General features: G+C 41.2%; 2 protein-coding genes across 2 annotated transcripts in view; both read left to right on the top strand.

The window, feature by feature from the left end:
* The window catches only part of tlcd2 (TLC domain containing 2), an 18,625-nt gene extending 6,295 nt beyond the window's left edge, over window positions 1-12,330 (top strand). The window contains exon 4 of the mRNA XM_020600205.1: window positions 10,491-12,330. Coding sequence (XP_020455861.1) covers window positions 10,491-10,877 — 387 coding nt within the window. The 3' untranslated portion in view covers window positions 10,878-12,330. The remainder of the gene's footprint in view (window positions 1-10,490) is intronic.
* Window positions 12,331-13,627: 1,297 nt separating this feature from the next.
* ccdc92ba (coiled-coil domain containing 92Ba) overlaps window positions 13,628-20,964 on the top strand; it is a 12,029-nt gene continuing 4,692 nt past the window's right edge. The window contains exons 1-3 of the mRNA XM_020600236.1: window positions 13,628-14,163; window positions 14,504-14,644; window positions 19,072-19,119. Of these exons, the coding sequence (XP_020455892.1) occupies window positions 14,512-14,644; window positions 19,072-19,119 (181 nt within the window). The 5' untranslated portion in view covers window positions 13,628-14,163; window positions 14,504-14,511. The remainder of the gene's footprint in view (window positions 14,164-14,503; window positions 14,645-19,071; window positions 19,120-20,964) is intronic.

Here is a 20,964-nt window from a genome sequence, read left to right on the forward strand (position 1 = left end):
CTGGAGGGACTATGTCTCTCGGCTGGCCTGGGAACGCCTCAGCATTCCCCCGGAGGAGCTGGAGGAAGTGTCTGGGGAGAGGGAAGTCTGGGCATCTTTGCTTAGACTGCTGCCCCCGCGACCCGGCCCCGGATAAGCGGAAGAAAATGGATGGATGGATGGATTTTATGTCATAGAACAAAACGTGAAAATGTATTGGCCTTGTGTTAACCATAGACATTATTTCAGGCATCTTACCAAAACCCAATGACTTAAGGGCGAGGGAACCGGAAGTGCAGGACTCACTACTACAGCACCCTGTTGAGTCAGGTTTTAAGTGTACCTTTTTGTAAACTGCAGTTTGTAGTTTTTCATGATGACTTTACAATAAGGTATTTTCTTGTTGCCCTGGAGGACCTGGCTCTGCCTCTTCTCTTATATTGTTTGTGTATGTGGTTGATTTTCTTGGTAAACTTTACAATTTATGGTTCCCTTGGGGCGACTGTGGTTCAGTGGGTAGAGCAGTCGTCTCTCGACCGGAGGGTTGGAGGTTCGAATCTCGGTGCCTGCAGTCCATGTGTTGAAGTGTCCTTGGACAAGACACTGAGCCCCCAAGTTGCCCCTAAGGGTTAGAGCCATTAGTTGAGTTGGCACCGCAGATGGCTGCCTCGGTTCTATACCGGAAACAAATTCCTTGTGTGTGTGTAACATGCTTGGCCAAATAAAGGTGATTTTGATTATGATTGATACTTAAAGTTGCAATATGTAACTTAAGGTAGCACTAGCATGAAACTCCAAATCACCCCACTGTCAGGTCTCATACAGGTCTCTATCTCTCTTCTCTGATGAGGCGTGGCCAATTCCTGTGTTCCATAAACCTTGATTACAATTGCATTGATTACATTCTGCCAATTAAACATTGTCTAAATGATGGCTTTGGTATACATTTTGGTCCCAAGTCAAATGTTATCATCTTCACTTCTCATGATGCTTTGGGCAGTGTAGGACCTGTATCCCCTTTTTACAGAAAACCTTGTTTTTATCTCCTTTGCTCCCTGGATGTTTAGTGAATAGGTGCTTTGGCCAAACCAGCTGGCTTCATATTGTCACTAGAATGTGGGAGGAGGGAGGACTTTGCTCCCTGTGCTCTCCAGCTAGCTCTTCACTCCCTCCGACGCCCTACTCCATGATTTATTGTAGCACTTTGATTCATTTTCTATGTTGTTCGCTCCTTGATTTCCATGTACCTTTCTGAAAGGCCATCCTCTTCAAATTCCTTTGCTCTCTTGTCCTCATGTGACCCCTTTCTCTTTTGGCTTTAATGCAGCTATTATAAATGAAGTTGTTGTTGTTAGAGATTCATGAAGGGCTGTAAAGCAAGAGAACCACATCATAGCATGTTTGGCAAAAGCAAGTGCACTGGTTATTTGAAGTCCCAGGAAATGTCCCAGTGGCCCAGCACTGACCCAGGCAGGACCAGCTGGTCATACAGCCGGGAGCAAGAGGTTGATCCTTTGATAATCTCCTCCTCATAATGGAAGCCCTCTGGTTCCCTTTTCTTATAGTGCTAATGTGTAATCAGCCTTTTCCTGGATAGACAACATGACAGTGACATTTGCAAACAAAAAATGTAAAGATGGAGATATGATTGAACTCTTTGTATGCACTATATCACTGTGCAGTGCTGCATATATGTTGACTCATGAATACTAACAGATGTAAGCCATAAAACAGCAGAAAATTCATGAGTGTGTAGACCATTTGGTTGAATGCCTTTTTTATTATAAGGTCAGATGATTTTTTTTTCCTCTAAAGTATAAAACTCAATTTTTGGATGTAACAGTTGTCATCAGATATGTGCTTTTGTAAATGTTGATACATAGCAATGTAAAGTATGTACAGTTTAATGGCAGTAACAGATTAGTATCCAAGGTTGTACACAGTGAAACAGCTTGTGGTATAACACAAGTTTTGTCACAGTCCAAGTGAAATAACATTCCACGGAAAGTTCTTTTCTGCCTTCTCACTCACTGGAGAGATTACAGCTTCTTATTTCTGTCTGTGAAACGTGGTTCCTGCCACAGTCGCTCATGTCTGATGAGATCCTGTCAGCCATAATTTTGTTTTTCCTTTGGAAAACAGCAAGTGCTCAAATTTCTGCCAGAAATAAGGTGCTTTCTACTGAGGAGATTACATATGTATGTGCTTAACATTGCACTATGTACATGTAGAACTTTTAAAAATGAATCAAACATTACTCTTTTAAGTGTTGTCTAAAGAGGAGTGAAATGAATGATGACTTTTGCCATCATTGTTTGAGCTGGGCCAACTCCAGCGTGTATGGTTAACATGAAGCCAAGGTTTGTTTGCCGTCCTCCTCCTTATCTTCAGTCTGTTTCAGTCTCCATTGCACATGACTCTTGGAAATGTTGAGCTTATAATTAAAAGGATGCCAAGTGGAGCCAGAGGGGCAGAGATGCTATTTTTCATGAAGAAGTATGTGTTTAACAGTGTGTCCTGTGTTCTCTTTTGAAAATGTCACTGATTAATAGTGATTGGAAACATCACGTTTGCTCCTCTGCTCTCGCTTGGTCTTCTCACACAGGTTTGACCTTTTGCTGCAGTTTTGCTTCTTTCTTCCATAAATGTCACATTAAAAATGGTTTTCATTTTCACACTTTTCCTTCCACTGATGGTGTACACTATATTGGTATGTAAGGAGTCCAGTTGACTGTCAGATTGTGGTTTATCACTGAAGCCGCAGCACATTTGCCTGTGTGTGTGTGTGTGTGTGTGTGTGTCTGTCCTTAAAACCTGGATGTCCTCTGAGGTGCTTGCATGCTCATGTTTGGCATGTTTTCAAATTTAGCCTCAGTCACATTTTTCCTCTTGAAGGCTCATCTTGCATCTAGCTGAGCTAGGAATGGAACTTGAAAATAGATATTTGTGGGAGGGGCATGAAGCTGTCTCACAAAGCTATCACTTTTGGAAGCAGGAAGATACTGTTTTTGGACGTGGCCCATGATGTCATTAGAATGCCAGGTCTACCATGAAGCTCTTATCCTTCTTCAGCTCTGTCAAACCTGATTATCCTGCACAACTATTTCTGTCTTTGACTCAGTTCCCATCCATCCATCCTCCCTCTATACTGCTTATCCTGCACAGGGTCACAGGGAGCTGGAGCCAATCCCAGCTGACACTGGGTGAGAGGCGGGGTACACCCTGGACAGGTTGCCAGTCTATCACAGGGCTGACACTAAAACGACTACACACACCCACTTGATTCAGTTCCCTATCTCTTCAGTTCTGTTGCTGCTTCCACTAGCTGCTGGTTGTCTGTGGCTCCATAATGTGATGGCAGCAATTCTTAGTCTCATTTGGCTTGTAAGTCTCAATTGTCAATGCGGTGGCCTTGTTCATGCAAACATGTATGAAGCTCAGTTGACCTATTTTCTGATGGACATTAAAAATCATGTCATATACAAATATGGCGCACACTATATAATTATCCTTGTGTCATCTTCCCATGCTTATAACAGTCAGGTCTTATTGCTGTCTCTTAACTGCAGCTCATTTAGTATGTACATATGATACGTTGGTTTAATTTTTTTTTGTTTCCAGCCAACATATACCGTATATTTCCAGCCTTCACAGTCTCTCAGCTCTGCCACTCCTCCACAGATTGCAAAATAGGAAATAGAATAAGCAGCACAAGTTTTTTTGGAGGATAAAGATTGTGATTTATGTATCCCATGAGGTCCCCCCATTCTGTGTATCTCCAGACAGGAGGACAGACATCTGGTCTTCACATGAACCTCAGGCTCCCGAGAGAGACACAGTCACATGCAGCTGCATTAACTTCCATTTTCCTACAAGGGCTTCTGCAAATGTCTGTTCCCACTCAAAACACTTCTCTGCTGTAGCTCCACTCCATATATCACACATTCTCTGTTATCAACTTTCTTTGCTTTTGTAAACTTACACCATAAACCACTCCTTACTACTTGTTGCCCTTCTGTCCTCTTCTTGTATAGATGCAGGTCCCTTGCATCCCAAACAGAGCAGGCTAGTGTAGTTACAAACACACATATATATAGATATCATACTTTCCAAAGAGGCTGGAAACTGGAAAAACAGTGCCCTAAAAAGGAAGTGATATTTGTTCACAGTTAGCATAACAATAAAACATGCTTCCCATAGAGCCATCCATCCATCCATCCATCCATCTGTCAGCAGGTCGAGACAACACAGGGAGTCGACACTGTAAGCTACTTGTCATTGTTGAAAACCAAGGTGCAGCAAAATTGTTGGCACACCTAATTGACTGGAACAAAGCCAAAAAAAGAGAAAGGAAAAAGAGGTCGTACCCGGCTGAAGTCCATCAACTGTGATTAATATGTCTACAACATAAAGTTGTTTACCTTGGTTACAGATGGCCACAGGTGCATCTGTGAAGAACAGATTTAGTGTCATTTGTTTTGATGCTGGAAAGATCATTACTGTACTGCAAATATTAGGGTGTACTGCCACTTACTGTACATGTGATATGTTGTTGTAGTTGGGTTATATTGCTTATTTTCCTGCCCATGTGCCCTTGTGACTGACTTCAAACTGATAATATTCTACTTCTGGTTTTCTGGAATACATTTAAATCATCACTTGGCAAATAAAGGTGCAAGTATATGTTCTTTTTAGCATCTGTGTCTTGTTGGTCTGCTCCCCAGAATTTCTAGAGGGGCAGTGTGTTTTGAGGGTGGAGGCTGTTCATATGTGTGTGCTTTGAGAACATTTCAGTACATTTACTTCCCTTGCACCACACCACCCTTTGTATTTACTTCTCATTATCATTCCACACTCAGCTTTGTCCTTTCTAGCAGGCAAGTTATCAGCTGGAGGCAGGGAAACTGGTTTTACATGGAAAGCCTGAATAACCCAGCTCTGACTGTCATAACAAAAACATGACGGGCAAGGAAAGATTAGCCAGGTTTTCTTTCACAGCTTCAAATCAGAAGATGTTGGGACTGTATGTAAAACCCGAATTAAACCTGAAAAAACCTGTTTACAAAACGATTAGCTTGGGATGTGAATGTGTGTATGTGTGTATGTGTGTTTGTGAGAGAGAGAGAAAATGCTGAAGGTAGAAAAATGACAAATGAACCAAAAGCTGGAGATGCTGAGCCAAGAGGAAAGGAGACAGAGCAACAATGATCGACCTGCTAGAGGTTTTGACACATCCAGTTAATGACCCTCAGCTTTGAGTACAGACATCCTCAAAGTCCTGCAGGTTAGCGTGACACGCTCTCCACCCTAGTCTAGTACAATATATGACAACTAGTCGTGGCCTGTACTTAATTATATATTGTGAGTCATGGGTGCAGCACGATAACCTGCATGTACACATTGCTAAGAGCACTGGTGATACACATACATTATGTTGTAAGTACAAATATAAAACAGCCTTGTTTAACACTCCACAAAGTAGTTTTTATTTATGTTGTAAGTACAAGTATAAAACAGCCTTGTTCAACACTCCACAAAGTAGTTTTTATTTAGAGCAAACTACTACGCCAGTGACGTTTATATACCTCAAATTATTTTGAGGTGCGGCACCACACCCAGACCAACCAGCACAAAATCAACATGAACCAAATTTTCTCACACAACAGATGGAAAAAGAAAATTGCAGCAAGCTAAAATATTTTATAGAATAAAAGTAACGACAAACTTAGGGAAGTTTCTTGGGAAGTAAAGAGTAAAGACAAGAAAGCAGTGGCACAGACAAGGTTAAATGAGTTTTTTTATTCTTTGTTTTTCAACTATTTGAAAAGCAGAGAATGATGCAGCCATTAACTTCTGGCTGTTACTTGACATAGTTTGCCTTTCAGGTGTCGTCTTTGTTCAAGGTTTCGTATGAGGTCAAATCTTCTTCTTGTGGCTGTTCCCGTTAGGGGTCACCACAGCAATCATCTGTTTCCACCTAACTCTATCCTCAGCATCCTCTACTCTCACCCCAGTTAACTTCATGTCCTCTTTTAGCACATCCATATATCTCCCCTTTGGCCTTCCTCTTGACCTCTTGTCTGGCAGCTTCATCTCCAACATCCTTCTACCAGTATAACCACTATCCCACCATGAGGTCAAATGAATTGACTTCATCTGGGCCTGGGTTTCGGTCAGCTTACCCTCTGAGGTAGCCCCATTTAAAGGCAAACATATCAATATGTGTCATCTTTATTCAAACTATTTGGTTGACCTGGTCAGTTTTGTTGTTTTCCTTGATACTAAAAGTCAGAACAGCCCACCCCCAAATGCCAGGTTTCACACTGTTCATCCCCTGAAGGTGCAGCCAGAAAGTCCCTCACCAGCTTGTAAACACGGTGTCTAATTGAGCCCACGGGGAGAAAATGCATGGAACAAATACCCTTGCCACCTTGTTTTTCAGCACTTTCTTGGTTTTTATAACAGTAGGTTAATGTATGTCGGTGCAGACCAAAGGTTAAATAACTATCCTCCTGTCTTTTTCTGTCTAGTTTAAACCTAAGTACTAACCACCTCAGTCCCTATTTTACAAATGTCCACTGCCTATAACCATACAGGCGGTTGTGCTTGTTGATACCAGGCTATGTGTGGCTGTTTTCCATTTATAATTCAGAAGTTCACATGCAATGTTAATTCCTGAGCCTGGACCAGCCCTGGGCAAACGGGCTCACCACAGGGTCCTTCAGTAGCTGTGTTGTCTTCTTAAGCATATAGAGTTTGCCCTGTTGTCTAGATGTTCACTCTAAAATGAGCCCTTTTCACTAGTTGTCCCACCTTAATGGTGGAAAAACTAAATACCGTAAATCAAATAATGCAATTTGATACTGGAATTTATGGAGGTCGGATTGAATGTATTTGAAGAAGTAGCACCACTGCATATTTATCATTAACCTACCATTGTCGTGAAAATCCTGCTGGCATCCATCTGTCCACAAGCTGGCTAGGCTTCTGCAGATCTTAGTGGGACAAATCCAGTTAATGCTGGTGGGATATTACTGTCATCCCCCCTCAGCTGTGGGCACTAACAACACTAAGAGGTGCAGGAACTGGCTCCTGTGGCCGTTCTTTATGGATGACTAACTGAGGCCCTTCCCAGTCCCATGTTTGATTGTGTTTTATCTTCCCAGATCAGATTAGACTTTAGATGAACCTGCTGATGTGGTTAAAGTTGTCTTGACCTCAGTGTGTGTCTGTGTGGGTACTTGTATGCAGGTTTATCAGTGCATGGTCTTGCTTTCCTGTGTTCAGGGTAACAGATATTGGACCCCAGAGTTGTTGATGTCTTTCCTTTGTGTTTGAACCAATGTGGTTGAGTGTGTTTATAACACAACAAATGAAGAGAATCTGCCTCTGTTTTGGAGTTGTGTCTCAGCTGTGCCATATCACATCTGACATGGCATGACATGACAGAACATAGTGTTTTGTATGTCAGCCTGACATGGCTTCCTTTTTATCCCAGACAGCGATTCTTGATCTTACATATATCAGTCTGACCCAGAAATGGGTGTTGAATGATGGCCTTTAACTACACTGTGTCCAGCACTGATTCTGATTCATGCTTTCAAGGCTTCATCTTTATACATTTCTAAAAGTTATAGTGGTGAATTATGGTGAATATTTAGGCTGCTATAAAAAGAAATTCAAATTGGCTTGGCATACTTGTGATAGACTAATCCAGCTGTACTTTGGTTGTTGGTAAAATAAAAGGAACGTGCATTTTAAGTCCTGTTTTCTTGGCTCAAAGCCAGTATTTGGCCACCACATACCACCAGAACATCTTCAGTGCTCCTTGGCATTGACTCTTCAAGTCTCTGAACTCTACTGGAGGGAGTAACACAGTTCTTCCAAAAGATACTCCCTCATGTGGTTTTGATGATGGTGGTGGAGACGCTGTTTAAAATCCCCTATAGGTGTTCAACTGGGTTGAGACCTGGTGACAGCATGTGATTCACGTCATCTTCATACTTTTCAAACCATCCAGTGATTCTTTTTTGCTGCCTTCTTCTGTGACTTTCATAACAGGGTGTCGCACACCTTGTTTTGGCCGGACTTTTCAGACTCAGCATCCATCACCTGTCCTGCCTGTTAGAATGTCACAGGAGAGTGGCTGGCCAACACTACATTGTCATCTCATGACTTTGTGTGCATGTGTGGGGCCTTGTTTTGTGCTGAAAGGCCCTGTGTCACGTTGAGGTAACAGTTTTCACTCCCAGCACACTGGCTTTGATGAGGCAAGCTGTTTGTGTTGCTAAATACTGTACAGTGCTTTCACTGTTGCTGTAACTGTGCATCAACACTGTTTGAAATCACTGTCATTATAACTCGACAGCAGGTGCATGAGTTTGATTTGTGCTTTGTTTGTGTGTGTGTGTGTGTGTGAAAGAAAGAGAGAGAGAGAGCGAGAGAGACAGTCGGGGTTAATCCTAAAATCAACATGTGAGTAAACTGAGGCATTTTCTACATATAGCAACAGGACAGTGTCTGTCTGTCTAACACTTTGGTCCCTAGTAAGATATTTAAATTAAACTGGCCAGATTTCTGCTAAATTTATTATCATGATTCATGGTCTCTGTATAATTATTTGTAGAAATTTTAGTGACCCTTAGTGCCACTTAGAGATTAATGTTTCCTTGACTAACACTTAAGTTTATTATAGGATGTTTTTTTAAAAAGTGGCCAGTTTCATGTAATTTGAATAGGATGTCAGTAAAAAGTGGCCAGTTTCATGTAATTTGCTATGAACCAAAACCTTGTGTTGGCTTAATGCCACCATAAACCATTACTTTGAGTGTGAATAAGGTTGGTGAAACTGGGTTCTGTGAGTGGGAGCTGGCTCCTGTGGAGAGTAGTTTGAACAGTCTACAGCTGTGAGTGTGTCAGGCAGCAGCTGTCACTTCTGTCACAACATATCAGATGCTGTATATAATCCTTTCTCCTGACTCTTTGGTGAAATACCAGCAGGTAGGTTTTGTGGAGTTTTCTTGGTGTAATGTTTTTTTCCCCCTAGACTGATCTTGAATGATACTGCTGCCATCTTGTGGAGTTCATCCGTTAGTTACATCACATGCTTTTGTAAGCGCTGCTCAGCAGAAATGAGTCATGGGAGTGGTCCTTCCACATGGTCACTGAGTAAAATACTGTCAGAGAGCATTCACTGAAAAGAATCACAGTGGAAACATGGAAACTAGTGTAGATTAATTATGTATTATTTGTTTCCTTGTGCCAAGAAGACCTTTAGTCACTAATGTACTTTTAGTTCAACCATTCTCCTTAATCTCCTTCTCCTATGAGAAATACACTAGCACACAGTTCTTACTTATCTGATTCAAGGGTCTAAGGACAGAAAATGTGACTTGACTGTTTCAAATAACCAGATTGGTCCACCGACTGTATAAAGACTATGGACATCATGAAGGCGCCCAGAAATGACGCCCCCTGGTGGATGGTTGCTGTATAGCTCATAAATCCTGCCTCCATGTTAGTGGATGGGACATGAGCCAAACTAAAAGATCAAAGTACAAATCAAATACATTTTCCCAGAGGTCACTTTGGTCTTTTTTATTAGATTATCACCCTGATGTGTGTGTGTATGTGTGTACGTGTGTACGTGTGTGTGTGTGTGTGTGTGTGTGTGTGTGTGTGTGTGTGTGTGTGTGTGTACAGCTCAGTGCCAGGTTGAAAGAGAGTGATGACCGTTTGACTGAAGTTCGTAATGAGTATCTGTTGGCGTTAGCAGCAGTGAATGCCCATCAACAGCACTTCTGGTGGCTAAATCTGGCTGCAAAAAAGCAAGATGGCAGCCGCTGGGACTTCATTTTTGCATAGTGGTGACGCCATGTCCAGTGTATATATGTCAGTGGATCGGTCACATTGGTGAATCTCTTTTGCAACTGTGAAGAAAATTCTCTTATGTGAGATATGAGATAAGGACCATCAATGTTCAGCAGTAAGCGTGAAGTATTTATCCTTGGCCAAGAGAGCACAGTCAAACAGATCGGGTCTGTTTCTGAGTGCACTAAAGCAGTAAGTACAGTGCTTTGTCTTTTATATGATCCTTATCACCCCTCACCCAGTTTCCAGCATCAGCACAGCACACTCCTGGAACAGAGAGTTTCAGTTCCCCTCCCTGTCTGTAGGCACAGCCTCTCCATCCTTCAGCAAGTTTAGAAAAGATTCTACATATTCACACATTTCCTGATGAGCACAGTTGCACAGCTTGTACTGGATAAGAATGATATACAAAGAACATGTTTAATCATTACTACACAATGTTTCCATTACAGAAGAGATGATGTTTTATCACTTAAGTGTCTTTTATGGTTAGGTATTAAGTTAGTCTTCTTGGTCTTTTTAGTTTTGTTAATAATTTATTTACTTTGCAGCACATTACGTGTATGTATTCAAAATATTGTTTATTGAACAAGTGTCATGTTCTTCCTCTCTGTCTTTTCCCTCATTGTCCTCTTCTGTAGGTGATCACCTGTTTCGGCCTGTCAGTGCTATCGTGCCGCTATGTGGGATTTGCCGTGGTGGCTCTGTTGGTGGAGATAAATTCTGTGTTCCTCCACCTCAGGCAGATCCTGCGTATGGCCAACATTGCCACAGGAACGTTGTGCCGGCTCAACAGCATGATGAACCTGGGCACCTATGTGGTTTTCCGCATCAGTACGCTGGCCTGGATGACCCGCTGGCTGGTGCTTAACAGGGACAAGGTGCCCCTCATGGCCTACACACTGGGCAGCGTCGGTCTGGCCGTCATGACAGTCATGAACATTGTCCTCTTTTTTCGACTGCTCAGGAGCGACTTTTTGAAGAGCAGCACCCGGGAGGCCAAAAAGGAGAAAGAGAAGGAGATGTAGACAGGAGGGGAAGAAGAGACAAGAAGAAGTAGATTCATAAACACACTCATTACTCTACGTTAACATCCTGTGGTGAGATTTGGTACCCTTTTTCTTAGACGGGAGGATCGTTCTATCTCTCATATAGCACAGGCACCTGTGTACGAGGTGTTATTGAGGGGCCTGATTCCAGCCATAGGTCAAAGCTCCACTGCCTGTCAGTTGTATGTTTGGTTTCTGTGATTGTGTAATTAACATTAGCAGCTCACTAATAGCGTATGGCAGCTTCTTCTTGTAAAACAATACCAAACATCTTATTGTCAGATAAACCTTGTGGTTAAGTGAAGACACTGAAGTTGACCACTCAACTTTAAACCATCTACTACCTCATAAAGTTTGTAACACTTCTTTATCTCAAGCTTTGCTGTCAGTGTTTGGCAGAAGAAAAACATAAGGAATCATTTATATGACTAAAGGTTTTGTCTGTGGACTAAGGAAATTTAGCAAATACCAATCCCTACTCACAGAGTGATAGTGTGATAGATAATACACTGAGTTTGCATTTAAATAAGACAGAGAATTTTACTGTGATACCACAATGCAAATGTGTATTATATTGTAATAAACCATCTAGGAAAAAATAACAAACATAAGTCATAACAAACTTTATAAGAGTCATAATTAGTATAACCCTAACCCTTAGAGCAGCTTACCTCAGACGTGAATGATAGCCAAGCCGATTGTGTGTAAGTCGTGTTGTTGCGGGGCACGTTGCCACTTCAGGTCATCGTTTATTTTTGTTTACTTTCCTCAGCCAGAATTTACTTGGCCCACTGTCTGACACTGAGGCTGCTGATGTTCAGGCCCTGAAACCAGAGTGCTAATCCCCAGTTTCCTTTTTCAGAGATTAAGCATATGTCTCACTTTGAGTTTTTATAATGAATACAGAGTTGAATTTATTTTTTATTCCTCTAACTATTAGAACCTTTCTGGCTCTAGTGAAGACAGCTGGTGACAGTTGAAGTCCTTTCTAACCAATAAGTTTATATTTGTAAATGTGGTGTAAAAGAGTGTAATGTTATTGGAGTTGTAATATCAGCTGTGTCCATTGTGTTGCTGTGTGAATTACCAAGATGACTTTTCTGCTTATAGAAATGTTGCAATGACGCTGAAAGCATTTCAGTTCCTGCTCGTATTCTAAAACGTGATTGTCCAAGGCCGCAGGATGATGCTGTGGTGTTATTTTAGTGGGAAGTGGACAGAAGGATGGTTACAGGATGTAACTGCAGAGAAAATGGCAGCAGTTATGAACTTGTGTTCCCACACAGCCTCATGTTTTTCCATACACGGTAACTGTGGGGGTTAGCTACATTGATCCTTCCTTTAATAGTATCATTATTCATTTTTTTAAAACCACAAATAACAAATACCAATTTTGTTTTCTTTGTTCATTTATATACTTCTGTGTTTCTAATCATGGTAAAATCTGTTTAAAAATGAGATGAATGACAACAGTGAAGACTATTTACAGTGTGCACCTTGACAAGGACTTATAAACCCTTCACTAAGGGGAAGAACCTCGAATACTGAAGCAGCTGAGATCAACTGAGGCCCTGAACGCAAAATCATCTATCTTTAACTGTTAAATAGTTTTATTTTTTCATATTTTGGCAGAGATTGTTTTGTAATTAAAAGTCCAGTTTACATGTTTGTATGATATCAATTTGTTTAAAATGAAAATAAAGGATCAAGAAATTAATGTTGCATTTTTCTCCATTACATTTGTCTGACAACTGTTGTGACTGGAGATTTTGGGATTAAGGTGGTGGTACCTTAAACAGAGTAGAATACACAGTCCGATTCAGTCAAAGTCTAGTTACACTAACACTACTGAATAATATATAATAGTGGTGGAAGACGTATTCTGAATACATTCAAAATATAACATACAAAAATACAAAAGTATTAGCAGTAAAATATACTTGTGGTATCAAAAGTGAAAATACTTCCTTTAGTGTAATACTTGGGATACCTGAAATAAAGGAATTTAGTTTCACTGTGTACCTTGTATATGTTTGAAATTGCAATAAAGGTTGGGTACAAACGTATTAGCATAAAATATACTTAAATTAGTAAAAGTACTCATGCAGAATGGCACAGCTAACATATTATTGGATTTAAATTATTGATCTGTTGCAGGGGAGCTAGTTTTACCTATCTTATGTTTAGAAACATTTTGCATATGCTGCTGCATAGCTTGTGAATTTTCCACTGACGGTCCCGAGGACCAATAATGTCTTATATTCACACTATATCTTTGTATTAATCTGGTTCTGAAAAGTAACTATTAACTAAAGTTATCAAACAAATGTAATGAAATAAAAAGTAGAATGTTTGTCTCTGAAATGTAGTGAAGTCAAACTATGAAATAGCAGAAAATGAAAATACTCATGTAAAGATACCTCAAAATTATACTTATGTACAGTACTTGAATAAATGTTCCTAGTTACATTCCGTCACTGGCTAATCTAGTGAAATGTTGGATTAATTTTTAATAAATCACATTTGTTGGCAGCACTTTTGTGAAAGAGTTGAAAATGTTTGCATTAGGATAAACAAAGCTTGAATTTTGATATCAAATACATCTTAAACCAGAAATGTGTAAGAGTTGGTGTTATTCGAGTTTTTATGCAGTTGTTTGAATGGCTTTTATAATCGTTCAAATCTTTTTTTAGCCAGTGAGCCATTGAAATGTTATGTTTTTGTCTTTGCGCTCTCAGCAGCTCCACATCCAGTGTAGACCGTGGCGCAGATGTCGGCTGGTCCCTCCAATCAGCTGCTGTCGGTTTGTGTTCTCGCGTGTTCTGTGCACGATGGCTTGTTTTCATCATTTCCTAGCTCGATTCCTCAGTCAGTCACTGGGTGAGGTGGAGATGTACGCATATTAAAAATGGACTGCGCACTTCCTTCACGGGCTTTTATATCGATCAGTTTGAAAACATCCTCTTCCTAATGATGCTCGACGCAGATGTTGCAGCAGCACGGAGCCGTTTTGCCAGTGGAAGACGGTGCCATGCGTCGTGGTGGTTTTACATTTTTACGCAGCTCTCCATCCTCTTCCTCTTCTAACCGTACGGCGTCACATGCAGCTAAAAAGCACTTTAATGCTTCAAATAAAATTGCTTTTGGGTGAATTCCGCAGCCTACAGGATTTGGACCAGCACTGGAGGCCAGCATGCCCCAATCGGAGGATGTTTTTATAACACCTACAAATCACTTTTCTTAAATTGCGATTGTTAACATCAAGGTAAGCAAAAACATTTCCATCTACTTATTATCTGATACAAATGATTAGCTATGGATTTAGCTGCACCGTGACGGGTGCTGCGTGACTTTTTCCATTTCTGTTAATTTGTCTGATCATCAGTTCCTTATTTATAACACCCATATGAATCCATACGCCTTGCATTTCCCTCTCTCTGTGGCTGACAGTGTTCACAGTAGGAGAGAAAGTGACAGTTAGCAGCCGGAGTTTACAGTCATATGATGTTAAACCAGGTAGTCTCTTGAAGACAGAACGGGATGGTTTCTGGTGGAGTAAACAAAAACCTGTCAGTCCTTCTGACTCCCTCCCTGTGTTTCTCCAGACTCAGCCATGGGCGACGAGAGCAGCTTGTCTCGGCAGATAGAGAGTGTAGAGAGGAGCATGGCGTTCCTCAGGCAGGAGCACCTCACTCTGCTCCATGGCCTCCACCTGGAGATCCTGTCCCTGCAGAAACGATGTTCAGGTGAGGGACTCACTCGTACTGTTGTTACTGTGTGTGTGAGAGAACTTTAATGTGACGACCCCCCAAATGTTGTGATCACAGCTCTTGAACAAGAGCACTCAGAGAGCACATACATCTACACCAAGGTCCTAGGTGGTCCATTTTTTTGTGACCTTGACCTTTGACCTTTTCCAGCCAAACTCAAAATGCTTCTAGGGTTGGTCCCGTCCAGTGACTGTACCAAGTATCCTAATGATACATCCAGCCATTTGACTGTGATTCTGCTAACCAACAAAGAAGCACACACACACATAGCGGAGGTAATTAAAGGAAGATACTTTCTGACTTACTAAAATAACCTTTCCTCTGTACAATAAGGATTTGAAACTTGATATATGTCATTAAAACACTAAATAGCGATTTAAGAAGCAAGATTATATTTGGCAGTGTGGGTGTGTGTGATGGTCTGTCACTGTCAGCCCTGTGGTAGACTGGCCAGTTTTTTCTCTCCCTGCTTTAAAATAATTCATCAAGCCTGCACCCACAGTAGATACTTTTATTATTCTGTCCTGTTTATCCTTAAATATTTAAAAGTTCATATTTGGTTCACCTTCATTTTTTTGGGACACATGACCAGTATTTAATTTTTAGAGATCATAATCTGCTGTGTTTAGCAGTTGCTGTCATTTTCATTCAAATTAGAGACCCCCATGGGCATCCAGCCGTCATAGTTCTTGGAACGCGTGTCTGCTCGATCAGTCAGAGCCAGACAAAGACTACATGGTGATGTCATGCCACAATTCCTGTAGGTTACATCATTTCCTGTTTAGGGTCTAATGGGTATGATGTCCATTTAATCAAGCAAGTGCATATGAAAACACACACACACACACTGACATGAGTATTACTGTGTTTGTGAAGACCTTCTGTTTAATTTCATTAATTCCCTAGTAGCTTTTCCTGTCCTTTACTAAGGCAACCATGTGCCAAAGGCTAACACTGTAACCTTAAACCATCACAATTCTAACTTAAAACCCCTAAACCAAGATTTAAAATGAAGAGTCTTTGAGAGAATCCCCTTATGTGCCTGACCTTTATGAACCAATTTACATGTACACACATATTTATTCAAAACAACACCTCCTCCATATTTCCTTCATGGTTAAACCATAGATCTCTACTGCAAGGGGGGGGGGGGTAGAAGAGAGACAAAGATGGGCTCAGAGCCAGCGTGACCAGTTGTGTTGACCACAACCCCCTCCATTGCTCTGTAGCTCAGCTGCACAGTCACATCTGGTCAATAAAGCTGTGCAGTGTTTGTGTGTATGTGTGTGTGTGTGATTTTGAGAGGCAGACAGAACGAGAGAGACTGACGTGCCATCAGAGAGCTTGTGTCTTGTTAACTGTTTACTCGTCCTCTCCTGCTCTGCCTGCAGTCCACATGGCGCTTTTACATATTGTTTTTAACAAAAGTTATGTCCATGTGCTCAGTCAGTGTGGCCAAACCGTTGGTTGGCAATAAAGAAGTTTCCACAGAGTTTCACTGTATTTTGTTTGTGGCAACAAACACTTTTTCTTCTTCAGAACTCATCAACACAAATATAAATCTCCTTACAGACTCATGAATCTGTTTCCTGGTTTACATCTGCTTGTAACAGTTTTGTTCAGCATGTCCACATTGTGTTATTGCACATTTAGTGACATTATTACGCCAGATTCACCAAAACGCACAAGACCATTTACTCTTTTAGCTGAGAATCTTTAAAGCTTCTTTTGATGCTGTCCTGCCAGAGTGAATGTCTGTTGTTTTAAGCCAAATTAAGATGAACTGGCTCCTGTGTACCCATGTAGATTTCCAGCATGCACTGAAAATTGCAAGCTATTAAAAATGTAACTATGATCCTATTTGAAGGTGGACCTGTCTGTTTTTATCTGTATATGTTGTCTGCTTTTGTTCACACAGATATTTACTTGTGGAAGACCTTGAAAGGTGCGACATTACATTTTTTGAGAGCTAATTCTTTGGAACATGGCTGTAAAGCTAGATGCTTATAGGCTAATGCAGTTTGCAGGTGGAAGAGGTGGTGCTAGCTTCCTAATGTACTGCAAGGTTGAACTGATGATTTTGCCGTGGATATTAGCTTCGGCTATGGGCTTTTGACCTTTCTTTTTTCTCGTGCTAAATTCCTTAACAGCATAAAGGTACTTATATTTCTGTAAGGTGAATTCATTTTGGTCTTTCCTAATTGAAATTGGAGCTTTTTGCTTGATGTTTATTGTGTCATAGAATCAATTGACTGCATGTGTTTGTCTTTCAAGATATCTTAGCAACAGTCAAGGTTGAGGATAAATAAAAACCTTAAATAAGGCCATGGCCGATAAGGTTGACCTACAACACACTGGCTGTTGAAATCTTTAATTATTTGATTGTTGTTTCAAGATGTTTTTCTATTTTTTAAATGTTATTTTTTTGCTTATTGCAGTTAAATGAGCTTCAGAAATGCTTCTGGCAGTTCTGAATAATTACTACAGAAGAAGAGCTCTCAAAGGTTCTCACATTTGGCAACCAGCAATCAGCCAGTATGGGCTTTCTGGAGCTGGTTCCTCTTACCCCCACTTCTCTCCATCATTCCTTTCTTCTCTACTGCCTTTCTTCCCACCCTCTTCTTCTGCTCTTTTTGTTGCTCTGCTCTGACTTTCTCTCTTCATGCTAGCTGCATGGGTGGGCGTGTGATGCTGACTGCAGGAGGAGGCAAAAAGGGTGTGACAGAGAGAGCAAGAAGAGAGGAAAGGCTAGAAACAACTCATACATGTGCTGATCTCCATTTTCTTTTTCACTGAAGGGTTTTGTTACTAAAATGTAAATATTTTCTGCAAGAAAATCACCTTAATCGATGAGACAAATCCAGTGAAATACCACAAAATCTCCACTTTGCTTATGAAATTGAATGAACACCAATAATTTAAGCCAGTAAGAGTTTTAGCAAATATCAGTGTGTAAGGGTTGGTAGAGAGTTACAGACTGAAAATGTCAAGTACAACCCCTCATTTAGTGGCTACTGATTGAACATGCTCCAGGAAAGGGAATTAAGACAAATCAATGCCACAGTAATCTAAAAATTACCAGAGACAGACAGACACACACTGTTGAGCGTGGAGATTTCCCTGCTGCAGTCAGACCATCAACACGACTGATAGGTCAGACTCGACCAGCAGTCTGCCCACCCCCTCCCCGACAACCCCATCAGAGTGCCGAAGTATTTTTATCAGGGACATTGTAATGGCCCACCACTAATGACCGAGTACCATATAGTACCAGTATGGTACATTTATCTTCTAAAAAAAATAGATGACAGATATAATTCATCCAGTATCTAAAAATACCAGTGTGCCAGGTTGATGATGTTGATCTCACAGTAACTTGGGTCAGCTCTATTTCTATGTCTTGCACTGTTAAAAAATATATATCAATAATGGCTTTGATCGGATATGCTTTACTGTACAGTCCAGTGTTCAGACAGGCAACCTGCTGACTGTTGATTGTCTGTCATCTGTCTGGTTTTTATGGCACAAGACAAATGGATGTACAGTAAAGGCTTTCCACTAATGCGGCACATAAAAGCCATCTACAGTGTAACACAGAGTATAACACTACTGAGAAGAAATACAAATTTACCCAGTAAAATAAAATTAAAAACTTTTCTACAAATGTTAAAACGAACGTCTGGATCTACTAGCTTTATGAACAAAATCACATATCACTTTTACCTTCGCAGAGTGATGCGGCTTTGGTTAAAATGATTCACAAGGGTTTTTTTTTTTTTGCTACCTCAGGTGTTTTGATAAAAGCAGCTCAACGACAAGCATTTTAAGTTTCACATGACTTTTTTGGTACTTATCTGTTCGGTTTGCATTTCCTCTTGAAACAGATTGCATAGCAATTAGTTTTGCAAACATGTCTTATCGAAGTTACAGTAAAGGAGGTTATCTCCAGAATGGAACAAGTAATGTAACAGGGCATCATCGGCCAAGTCTCTGACACACGGCCTTTGATGTAAAGTTTCAGATTTTAGCTTTGTAAATTATGTATGGGCTCACTGAAAATGTGCTGGAAGTTGCATCGAGCATCTGTTATGTTAAGCAGCAACAGAAAATATCAGGGTACAGCGTTAATAAGACGGTACAGCACCAGTGAGTGGGCGGTTCACTGGTTAGCACTGTCACCTCACAGCTAGACGGTTCTGGTTTCCCGGGGGCCTTTCTGTGGGGAGTTTGCATGTTCTGCTTGTACTTGTGCTGGTTTCTTCCTACAGTCCAAACACATGCAGGTTAGGTTGGTTGGTGACTTTAAATTGCCTATAAAAGACAGATGGAGTATGATTTTATGTGGCGTTTACATTTCTGCCTCTTTAACAGCTTTCCCTGTGTCTTTCTTTTGTGTTTTTCAGAACTGACAAGTGAGCTGAAGGTGAAGCCTCCAGGCAAAAGCCAAATAGGTATTTTTCTTTTTAACAATCCCTTAAATGCTCATATTTATTTATCATGAATTAATTCTCCATCTATCTCCAAATATATTTTTGTTGTTTTCCTTTGCTTTGGATACACAAAGACACACAGGTCTTTACATCCGTGAGCTAGTTTGCCTTTGCTGCACTCATCCTCAACCCCCAGTCGCCCATCTCTCTGCGTCTGCACTCTCCTCTGCCTCTCTGTCCTTCCCACCCTCCCATCCCCCAGGGGACAGATCCCTGTCAGCAACCCTCCTTCTCTCCCTCTTTCTTTTCATCTCCGCACCCACAAGCCGGTGGAAGTCTCTGACAAACCATTCACCGGCCAAGTCATGGGTGCAAAGTGCATGTCTGTTTCCCTGTATGTGTACATATGTTTTTTCATACATATGTGCAGAATTGGTCATGGCTGCTCAGGGGTCGCACATGCTCACTGTGAAGACAGCGTGCCTTGACATATTTGGCTTATGACTGATGTTTGAGGAACAGTTTGTGGTGTCTGGATGGAAATACGGGCACCATTTTGTCACAGTAAATTAGAGAAAGAGGAGTCAAACGGCCGTGAATAAATGTGTGTGTGCACTTGTAAAGACTAAGGGGTGGAGTCATGCTTGGCTGCATTATGCAGCCATTAGGCCCCATCTCCTTTTTCAGGACAGGTTATCCCCAATCCATCACTATATAGCAGGGCCCTCAGTCCACCCCCCCTCCCCCCACAAATTTTTCAAACTCCTGCTCTCAGTTTTCCTCGAGGTCTCAGCGGGGGTGTCCAGTTACAGACTTTGCTGAGAACGAGAGAGACGCAGAGCCAGGAAAAGAGAGAGGAAGAGGTGGAAGGAGAGAGAGGTAATGAGAGGCAAAGAGGAGAGAGAATAAGGAAAAAGACAAGGCATCAGGATGCGGTCTGCAGCTGCAGACACAGAGGAGAGGATCAGAGTATGCAAGATCACATTAGTCTATTGATAGCATATGAACTCAACCTGGGTGTGGCGATAGGCGACAGAAAACCTGAGACTGATCATTCCTCAGGGCTCCATCCTGGAAAACAGAGGGAGGCAGATAAGGAAAGGAAAGAGATCATAGAAAATGAAAATTGCAGATCAAAAAGGGCATAGTATGAAAGTAAAGCATATAGATGGAAAAATAATGCAAAAAATAATTAATTAGCAAGTGGAAAATGCCGATAATACAGCAATAAAAAGAAGCAGCTTTAACCTCAAACCTAAAGCTTTCATCAGTGGATGAAGCACCTTATTACTCACACAACCTTCCACCACCCTTTGGGATCTTCACACCCACCAAACCTGACCTGTTTCTAAGGGCAGAGGTGTCAGTGCCGGTCTCTGTGAATGTAATCTCCTCCTCTGATGAGCTCCAGTGCAGTCAGCCCTCAGGTTGCTGCATTGACTCAGGGTTTTTTTTTTTAAATCCATACCTCCTGCTCCTCTGGGGAGTTTTACTGGAATGAAAAAGCACAAAGGTTCTCTGTAGAAGCAAAGAAAAAACAATAAGCAGTATGCTGTGCTAATTCGGTTCTTGGCACAGAGACTCAAGTTCATGTGGAGAGAAAGACTCAAATAGTCGTCTGTCTTTGTTGCTGTCTGGGGAAATGATGCTTCTCTCAGTATTGTTAATGTGATAGAACTGTATTGCAAGAACTAGACTTGCATATTGTGCAGTGTACATGGGCTTGAGGTGCATCATTAACTGTGCCTTCCTTTGTGCTTTGACTGGTTAGATAAAACAAGCAGTTCAAAAACATTATGTTTGGGTCTGCAGTTGGGGGTGAGATGGAGGTTACTTTTTGCATACGTATGCTTGTGTTCTTGCTAT

Source organism: Monopterus albus, unplaced genomic scaffold, assembly GCF_001952655.1.
Source record: "Monopterus albus unplaced genomic scaffold, M_albus_1.0 scaffold45.1, whole genome shotgun sequence".
In the NCBI taxonomy this organism is placed as follows: domain Eukaryota; kingdom Metazoa; phylum Chordata; class Actinopteri; order Synbranchiformes; family Synbranchidae; genus Monopterus; species Monopterus albus.